Below are 10,594 nucleotides of genomic sequence, written 5' to 3' on the forward strand. Positions count from 1 at the left end.
ACTCTGCGGCGCGGAGGCAGCGCTCGTCACGCAGAGCACTGCGAGGGCTGGGGCGCGCGAGCACGCCCTGCACCGCGCCTGCGGGCTCCGTTAGGCAAGTGCCACAAGGGAGAGCCCTTCTGAGGTGTAATTCTTTATCGTAAAGAATCTCAAGTAGCTACACTGTCACTTGTTTTGTTAGAAAGATGGCTGCTTAGCAGAACGTCGTTCCCTGTTCTCTGGCAAAGCTAGCAGGAGGCACCGCCATTTCTAACGTTTACCTTGATGTTGTTGGAGTCTGTCAGAAACATGGTGAAGCGATCAATTCCCATGCCCCAGCCAGCTGTAGGAGGAAGGCCATACTCCAGTGCAGTGCAGAAGTTTTCATCAATAAACATGGCTTCATCATCACCTGCAGCTTTTGCCTAAATGAGAAAATTAATAGTAAAAGGTAAAGCTGTACAGAGCTAGACAGTACCACTTCTGCTAACACCTACCAAAAAGAGGGAATACTGGTATTTGTTAGCAGCCATGTATCTGGTAAAGCCAAAGCCCTATACTGTTACAGTAACAGACAAAGGAATCTCAGCACCTGGAGAACTGCGGAGGTCACTTACACAGGTGCTTCCTCAATTCCTTTCTAATGTGTTAAGCTTCCTTTCCAGTCAAAGGCACAGGCCCTTCACATCAGTAAAAGCTATCTCCATGGCCATACGACAGCAGATGACAGTGGAATAAACTGCTTTCAAAGGCTTCTCAGGTTCTTTATTGCTTGCAAACCCCCCCTTTAATGTTTGCAGAAACAACTAAGCACAATTGTTTGAATCATCAATAGTTGCTCCATTAAACAAACTTTAAGGATTGCTTTTTTCCCCTCAAGTAGAAAGATTAAAAAAACCTACACTGAGATGGTAACTAATGCATCTGACCCCAACAGCCTCCAAGTGCCAAAAGTCGTAATAATAAAAACACAGACTAGCCAACCTTCTCAAATTTAGAAAATGCCAAGTGTAAATGTTGAAACAACAACAAACATTTTTGCTCATGGTTTCAAGGAAGACTTTGCAAACTTTTCTGCCTGAGCCTGAAATCTGAACTACCATCCTTCATCTCAATCTCTGCCTTAACATTAAATTTTCAGGCAAATTTTCATTCAATGCATATAATCGTATGTCTGTGAAGTCTGTCTATAACCATGAGAAACAATTGCAGCAGCAAACATCTACACAACAGACCAAAGGCGAAAGAAATCTGTAATATTATTCATTCTGACTCAACACTTGGAAATTTAGCATCAAGTGGGTTAGTTAACATAAGTCTATTTTCCTGATTTTGACAATTGTTTAATCCTGTCAGGCACTGTGAAGCCATTAGAAAGAACAGGAAGAACAGGAACTCTGTTTCTGCAGACTGCATCATCTGACCTCAATGATGTGTGGGCACACATGCATTCATGGATGTGTACACCTAATTAATAACAAAATCAGTTTCAGTCACTCCTTTCTGAGGCTTATCTGGAAAAACCTAGTACTGTAAATTTGCAGGCCTACTCTGTGAGCCAATTTAAAACAGTAGTAACTCAGTTCACGAAATTAGGCTATTTCTTACACGCTACTCAAACTCTTACTTAAGATTCTAGAAGTATAATGTTGTATGACTACCTAAATGCTTACCTGGGGAAAAATAACTTTCAACCTGAGCAAGGCAGAGAAAATGCTTTGCACATTTTCCTTTTTTTTCAGATTAGTACTTCAGGTAGAATAAAAGGGAAGATGTACTGAAACAAAGTCACACTACTAAAAAACTAATCAACAGCAATGTTTGGACTTGTTTACCTTTGAGAGCAAGGTTCCTTTAAAAGGAATTAAGTTTTAATTACAGGCTTTCACTTGAGTGAGAAACACTTGCTCAAAAGTAGTTAACAACCCTTTTCAGCAGCAGGGACTAACACATTTGGAATAGACATAGGGAATACTCTTTCCTTGCATGCCTGTATCATTGATTCACTATCAGCAAGACATCATACCTTCACCTGATCCTCAAAAAGCTGCCGCTGCCGGAAAGGATCATTAAGTTCTGTGTACGCATTGCACACTTCCTTCTTCATTACAAAGAGTTCGAAGCGTTCTGTTAGTCCTCGATGAGAGCGATGCCTGTGCAAAGACGACAAAACAACCATACCTTAAAATAAACATCTTTACAGAAGCAAAAAGCACATACATTGCTTCAGGGGGATCGCCCACACTTAACAGTAACAGCTGTTCAAAACCAAACTACTAAGCCTCAGCAAACCTCTTCCCTGGATGATGGGTTTCACAGCTCAGGAACCAACGTCTATCTTGGTTGGTGTCAGAATTCACAAACTAGTATACAATCTCAAAATCTCGGTTTTCACATGTATGACTTTTTTTTTTCCTTTCCTTTTTTTTTTTTCTTTTTAATAAAGTAGGAGTAGCGGGTTTAGGAGAGTTACACACTAACTGTGTCTCATATTCTTACCATTTTGCTAGAGGACTCATGATCTGTGGGTGATCACAGATGAATGTAGGGTTGATACAAGTGACTTCCAGGAATTCACCAACTAACTGTGAAAACAAAGCAAAACAATTATGTAGAGTACAGTATCACTTTCCTAATAGTGCCTTCCCCAAACATCCTAATTCCCTGTCTTCACTACTGAAGAAGGTACCATAGAACTGAAAAGCTTCCCAACTAAAAATTGTTAATCGTGGCAATGTCTTCATTAAGAAAGAGTCTGTGTCCTAGTTGGATAAGAAAAACGACACAACAAAAACTACATAAAAACCAACAACGTAATTCAATTTGGACATTACAACAAACAAATAGCAGAAAACCAGCTATCAGGCAGTATTTTGGGTACAAAGAAAAAGACTTCATACAGTTGATAGAAGAACTATATGGTAAGCCTACCAGTTTGGTAAGGTACATATAAATGGACAGATCTCACAGACAAAACTGACATAAGATAAAGCAAAGACCAGTTATCCAACTAAAATCCTCTAGTGCTTACATTAAGAAGGCATGAGTAAACTACATTTTGGTGTAGACAACACAAAAAAAAGATTTTGACACAGCAAGTTTTCTCACTGTGATACAGAAATAGCTGAAGTGCATTTCAGTGTGTTTTCCCAGTGGAGCTAAACTTTTGCTCTGAAGAGACTTCTGTTGATACAGATAGGTCCTCAAAAGACATTAGGATTATAAAAACCACCACCTTTACTTACTCTGTCAAGAAGCCTGGCTGTTGTCCTGGGAGGTGGACACTCAACATTTCTCTCTACACAAAGGTCATCAAAGAACCTGCGTGTTTCTGAAATTGTACAAATTTCAGACAAAAATTAGAAAAACCACCCAGGCAACCACGTTTTTCTTTTTCTGCATCCTTCCACATATCTTAGAGTGATTTATAAGATCTTAATGGGATACATTATGGAAAACATAAGCTTAAATGTCAATCTACAAAAGTAGTGTTTATTTTTAATCAGTTAACACTAAAAATACAAGTTATTTTATATTTCAGAAACTTGACAACAGTTAAGCACAACCCCACTCAACTGTTGGACAGTATTATTTGGGGGGGAAAAAAAAATTGCGAGAGGGGAGAAATCACTAAAAAGCATATGAACTTGTTTCCCTTATGGCTCTGGATTCCAGGAATAAAATAGCACATATGCACATCTTGAAGACAGCCCAAAATAATCATACGCCTAACTTAGGATCACAGGCATGGAGATTCAACTGCACAAAAGACAGAAGAAATAAAAAGCTGGGTCTCTTCAACAGATCAAGAACTCCCCACATCATGCCTCTTGAGTACACAGCATCACATATACTCAACAAAGAAGAGGCAAGAGAGTCAGATCTTGCCAAAGACTGCGAGGCATGAAGGCTTCTTTCTGGACTCATAGGTAACAGACAAAACCAGAGAAAAGCAGTCCCATCAGTTAGCACCACCTCAAAAAAGCAGCTGACAGACTGCAGGCTGAGAACTTGAGACCTTTTGCCCTCTTTCTATTAAGGAAGAATTACAGGACATTCATACTCAGCATCTAACCTTCAGTTTCAAAACACTCAGCTGATGGAAATTTCACTCCTAGGACCTTTTCCAGATCATACACCATGCTAATTCGCCGGAAGGGAGGGGTAAAATCTATCTCATAGGCCTGTCCATCTTGACCATCTGGATGGTAAGTGATCTTGTAACTTCCAGTAACATGTTTCACCATCCCTACAAAAGGAACCTGAAGTTTAGAAAAAGAGTATGACACATAATATGCAATTCTTCAGAGATTCTTACTCTTTTTTTAATTAATATTGCATATGTCACCTGAAAGCAACTTCTCTGTAATTTCCATCAAGTCATGGTAGTCTGCATAAGCCATATAGAATTCACAAGTTGTGAACTCAGGGTTGTGAGTCAAATCAATTCCTTCATTCCGGAACTGACGCCCAATTTCATACACTCTGTCCATGCCTCCAACCACCAACATCTAAACAAAAGGAAATTCTAGTAAACATACTAACTTTTGATTTCAAAAGAACTAAAGAGAGCTCAAACAGACACAACTGCAATGCGACCTTAAAATTCTCATTCAAGATACATTTTGTTTCCTCCAATCCAATGAGTCTACCTTTCTTCAAGAATAATCCTCATTTTAGCTACATTTACTTTTTTTAGAATAAGATCACAACAGTCTGGAGAACATAAGCGTAGCCATGACGGGCTTGTATTTTACCTTATGGTAAAGCTCTGGAGCAATTCTCATATATAAATTCATATCCAGTTCGTTGTGGTATGTGATAAAAGGTTTTGCCACAGCTCCACCTGGAATTATATTCATCATAGGAGTTTCAATCTGTAAAATAACAACAACAAATTTTAACAGTGGCATAAATATTTCCAGGGTCATACCTCAGTGCCCTGCTTTCATCTAATCTGTTTCCAAAGCAGAACTCCATAGATCAAGCAAACAAAACAAGCCACAGCCAACTTTGATGAAAAAAACTCTGTATTTCATTTATTGTTTGACATTCCAGTATATAAGCACAATTCTGAACTTAAAAGAACTTCTCCCATGCAGTCAGTAAAGACAAATTACTTAACTATTTGTTGCTATCCAGCATCATTCATATTTACTGTAAACATGAGCCTGCTGGGTTATCAGGCTTATGTTATCAAAGCCAGAAACTGGGCTGTGGCATTATCACAAAATCATCTCTCTACATTGCAGAAAATGAAGTTTCTGCAAAGAAATGAAATACTACGGATACTGCAAATTTTGCAAAACCTAAACAATTTTAATAATATCGCTTTTTTGGGGAAAAAATGTTTAAATTTGGAGCATTCAAAAATATTTGGTGATGAGAATGGCTGGGAATATAGGGACACATGGAAACATTCACTTCAGAGAAAAATCTGTTACTGATGTTGGGTTGATGGTTGGACTTCATGATCTTAAAGGTCTTTTCTAACCTTAATGATTCTGTGATCTTCTGTATGTATGGGGAATCCTAGAGTCCAACTGAATTAATTTCTGTTATAAAAAAGTTATAAAAATATATATAAAGAGATATACAATTTCAGGGAGAAAAAAGAATTAAATCAATCCACTGTGGGCTTCCGTGAACTGATTTAGTTCAAATGATTACAAATTTTCTTTTGCAGGAGCTGCATTTTCTTAGACATTTAGAAGGTGACCACTTACGCTTCAAGCAATATACACTACTGACTACATGAGAGACTTCAGTTCAACGTCTCTTGACATGGAAAAGAGAAAGTAGCTATAAATGGCAGAAAAATGGAGTAGCAGAATGTGTTACAACTTAAAACTTGGCCCCCTGCACAGACAGCTGGTGGAAGTGGCCAAAAAATTTTCTGATTGATTCTGTGGGATATGCCATGTTTAAAATTGCTGTACTTACAAACCAGCTTGGCTTTCATGTTAACACAAAGAACTTAGTATGCCTGTCCATATCCTCACATCTTAGCATCAAGAATTAATACCCTGTTACTGACCCAGAAGCATGAAAACAGGTATTTTCACAACAGAATTTCACAACAGAACTATTTATAGCCATACAGAAGGGGAACACTTCTACAAAACAGAATGAGACTCAGGGCTGCTGTGAAAGAACAAAGGTCAGGGCAAAAGAAAGAGAAGTCTATGTGTGGTAAAAAGAGAACAAGGATGCAGATAGAACTTAAAAAAAAGACAACAGATTTTGTAGGCTATGAATTAATATAGCTCCCTAAACAAGTATTTAATGGGATTCTCCAAACGGACCTACACTATAAAACAAGCTGAGCTGCAGAAAAACAAAAGGAGTCAGCATCCCAGACAGTACTGGAATCAGAAATAGGTTAATTGATGTCAATTGAACTAGCAAGTCCTGCCAATCAGCTGAAGAACATGACACGATACTGTATTGGGTTTGCGTGGCAAGGTTTTGGTAGCAGGGAATCTGTGGGGATGGCTTCTGTGAGGAGCTGCTAGAAGCTTCCCCTGTGTCCGACAGAGCCAATGCCAGCCGGCTCCAAGACGGACCCACCGCTGGCCAAGGCAGAGACCATCAGTGATGGTAGTAGCAGCCAGAAGGAGGAGTGAGAATAAGTGAAACAGCTCTGCAGACCCCCAGGTCAGTGCAGGAGGCGCTCCAGGCACCGGAGCAGAGGTTCCCCGGCAACCCCTAGGGAAGCCCATGGTGAGGCTGGCTGTGCCCCTGCGGCCATGGAGCTCCACGCTGGAGCAGATCTCCACCTGCAGCAATGGAGGACCCCACACTGGAGCAGGGGGATGCCTGAAGGAGGCTGTGACCCCGTGGGCAGCCCATGCTGGAGCAGGCTCCTGGCAGGACCTGTGGCCCCATGGAGAAAGGAGCCCAGGCTGGAGCAGGTTTGCTGGCAGGACTTGTGACCCTGCTGGGTCCTACAGTGGAGCAGTCTGTTCCTGAAGGACAACATCCCATGGAGGGACCCTGGCTGGAGGAGTTTGTGAAGAACTGCAGCCTGTGGGAAGAGTTCACACTGGCAAAATTCATGGAGGATCGTCTCCTGTGGGAGGGGCCCCACACTGGAGCAGGACAGAGTGTGAGGAGTCCTCTCCCTGAGGAGGAAGGAGCAGCAGAGGCAATGTGTGATGAACTGACCGCAACGCCCATTCCCCATACCCCTGCGCCGCTCAGGGGGAGGAGGGAGAAAATCAGGAGTGAAGTTGAGCCCAGGAAGAAGGGAGGGATGGGGGGGAAGGTGTTTTAAGATTTGGTTTCAGTTCTCATTATCTCTGCTCTGATTGGATTGGCAATAAATTAATTCCCCAGGTTGAGTCTGTTTTGCTCATGATGATACTTGTTGAATGATCTCTCCCTGTCCTTATCCTGGCTCACAAGCTTCTTGTTATACTTTCTCTCCCCTGTCCAGCTGAGGAGGAGAGTGACAGAGCAGCTTTGGTGGGCACCTGGCATCTAGCCAGGGTCAATCCGCCACAAATACCCATGACAGTTTGGCTAATTTTTCTCAAAATTAACTAGTATCTCTTCATGGCATGACACTACACTGTGCCATATGGAGTACTGGTATGATTGAGCACTGCCCAATTCATGTACCTCCAGTATAGCATGCCATTCCCTGACTTCTCTGCCTTTTATTTTATTCCCAACATTCTCACCAAGCCAAAAATTCATATAAATTCAGAAGGTCTCTTACAGTCCTTTTGATTAAGTTATCAGAACAGTAATCTGTAAGTACTACATTAAGAATGATTTGGAAAAAACCAAAAACACAAAAACAGACATTAAAGCCATTAGACATATGACAGAGATGACATAGCACAGGTTCAGATTCCCACTGCTCTCAAAAAGCTTCCGTTGGCATCTTTTGCAAATTCAGTTGATAAACACTTGTAAATAAACTACCTTAAGTTCCAATCTTTTTGCTAACTATAAAGTTCAACCAAGAATCTGGATGCAACAGACAGCAGAGCTAGTATTATTTTCTCATATGGTACTCCACAAAAGATCTTAAGATAAAACCAATTTTACTTACAGAAAGTAAGACCTGCATTTACCTCCAGAGGTAAAACACCATTTCAAATATGTTATTTCCACCTTAATTTACTGAAATAAGGAGACAGCACAGCAGTAGTTTGAAGTACTACCTTAAGAAAAGTTTCCCCGAGTCACAACCTCACCAACTGAGGAACAGTCTTAACTTTAAAAGCAGAGGAAAGGAATGGCTCCCATTACATCAAGCTGACAAAACATACCGTGCTGAGGTAATTATTCTCACTTCTGCAAATATTTTGCATATGAGCCTGAACCTAAAGCATCCTTGAAGCTAAGAAACTCTAAACACATCCGATATGCAGAGAGAAAGAAACACTGAAGCCTTACCTCAAGGAAGCCCAACTCATCTAGAAAGCTCCGAATGTATGTAATGATCTTTGCACGGGTTATAAATTTCTGCCTCACATAATCATTAAGAATTAAATCCAAGTATCTCTGACGATACCTAGTCTCCTGAAAAGAACAAATATCTTTAGAACAAGCTAGACAAAATGCTACCAAAGGAAAAAATACCAAAACAAAACTCTTGTTCCTTTGTTGACTGATACCATCAGCAGATACAAGAGATCATCCATTCAGAGCTATCTGTCAAACTGCCTCCAATAGTGACAGGTATGACAAGTACCTTATCTTTGAGGCCAAAGTGAAGATGAGGCAACATGTGCAGACATGGTGACAACAGAGTTATTTCATACGGAATAATACTCAGTTCCCCTTTCTTTGTTTTCCCAGGATTCCCCTCTACACCAATAATGTCCCCACGACGCAGCTTGTTGTTAATACGGAAATACTCTTCCTCGGATTTGTAGAGCCTGTAATTACAAAACCAGTGTAAGCAGTTTTGTTTAAAATTCAACATTCCAAACTGTCCTGCAAGTCTCTCCCCAGACCAAATGCTTTAAAAAAAGGATTCTTCTAGCAGGAAAGCCAACCACAACATCCTAAGCAAAACACTACCTGGCTGCCTAAGCCAACCCATAGGTGAATAGCCTAAGATGATAGAATAGAATGCCCAAATACAGACCTCTAGGCCCCATAACACAGTTCGGTTTAGAATGCTACTAGGAATACCTCTACTTACTTGGAATTTGCCATGACCTGCAACTTGACCCCTTCGCCACGAAGATCATAGAAAATCAGCTTCCCTCCAGAGGCACGCTTTGCATGGATTCGACCTAAATGTCAAAGTACGCAGGACATCAGGAATAGAGCCCCTAGCAGAAAGGATACAGGGGCAAAAGCCCCTATCACTTTGACAAAGGATCATCAGCTCTAAACTGATCACTAACCGTGAAAGAGAAGCAGTTAAGTCTCAAAATTAATACCAATGCACAAAAGACCATATGAACTTTGGGTCCTGGAGCCCATTATCACAAGCTGGTCTTGTAGTTCTAAGGGATGTTGCAGGGGCCCACTCAGTCTGAAAGGACATTTCCTGAATAGTCTAACACAGCTACAGACTTTGTAACGAAGCATCAGCAAAATTTGAAAAAGACACCACCCCATCACTAAAGGCAGCTAAGACTTGGCTTCGCAAAGCAACAGACCATCTTCCTGTATCCCAGATAAGCCTTTACCTGCCACTCTCACTGTAATGTCTGTCAGGTGATCTCCTGGCTGCAGGTGACTGTACTTCTCTATGAAATCTGAGAGAGATAAGTCTACGTGGAACTTGTGGGGATAGGGATCTTCATTGGTGCCCTTCAGCTGCTGGACTGCATGGCTACGGATCTTGTAGTATTGCTGTCACCAGAAACAAACAAAACCAAATGATTTTGTTAGAAACTGAAAATATTTTACAGGTTGTAAATTAAAACACAGCTGCCCTTATGTAGGAATACGCAGGTCTCTCCCTTTTTAATCATTTAGTTCCCCCTGAATAAAAGGTCAAATGTAAATCTATAACAATTATTATCAGAACAGTAATAAGCATGAGGCCAGATGCTCACATTTGGATCCAAGCTTTCCTCATCAGCACCAATGTTATTCTCTGAGTCAGGTGTCAAGGAAGCCTTATTTGAATGCTTTTCAGTTTGCTCTTTCTGCTTTGCCTCTTTTTCAGCTATTTTCCTCTCAGCCTTTAAACGTCTCTTCAGCTCACTGCAAAAGAGAAGGAAACCAGATGCAGCAGTTACTCTGATACTTCTACAGGGAGTCAGTTGGCAGCATTCTGCCAAAAGCTTACTGTACAAATAACCCTGTAATTTCTTTTACTATCCTTAAGCATACTGAAGCATTCCTTCTTTGAACTCTACTAGTTCACCACCTGCAATATACAAATACTCGGCAAAAGTTAAAGCTGAATTAAACACCACATCAACAGATCTTGAGGATGCGTACCTATGTGCCCAAGGCCCTTCTCCAGGCCGTTTCATGCATTAAGAGCCTAGCAAGCCCACGTAGCATATAAGTGAAATAAAGCAAACTCTCCACTGAAAAAAAAGTCAGGCGCTACTCAGGGCTCCCAAAGCCGCCTTCCCGGCGCGGCGCGGCCCGGCCCCCGCGATCCCACAGGCGCCGCGGCAACGACCCC

The 10,594-nt window shown here is 41.1% G+C and overlaps 1 protein-coding gene across 1 annotated transcript; it reads right to left on the bottom strand.

Moving 5' to 3' along the window:
* Positions 1-260: 260 nt before the first annotated feature.
* KARS (lysyl-tRNA synthetase) lies at positions 261-10,268 on the bottom strand (the record flags this gene model as incomplete). The annotated part of the gene is made up of 12 exons (XM_010288132.1): positions 261-404; positions 2,006-2,132; positions 2,479-2,564; positions 3,225-3,310; positions 4,055-4,228; positions 4,328-4,490; positions 4,737-4,856; positions 8,389-8,514; positions 8,687-8,873; positions 9,143-9,236; positions 9,639-9,804; positions 10,011-10,268. Coding segments are annotated over 12 exons (1,731 nt in total), but the record flags the coding sequence as incomplete, so codon positions are not given.
* Between the last annotated feature and the right edge of the window lie 326 nt (positions 10,269-10,594).

The sequence above is a fragment of the Phaethon lepturus genome, unplaced genomic scaffold, assembly GCF_000687285.1.
Source record: "Phaethon lepturus isolate BGI_N335 unplaced genomic scaffold, ASM68728v1 scaffold14165, whole genome shotgun sequence".
Classification (NCBI taxonomy): domain Eukaryota; kingdom Metazoa; phylum Chordata; class Aves; order Phaethontiformes; family Phaethontidae; genus Phaethon; species Phaethon lepturus.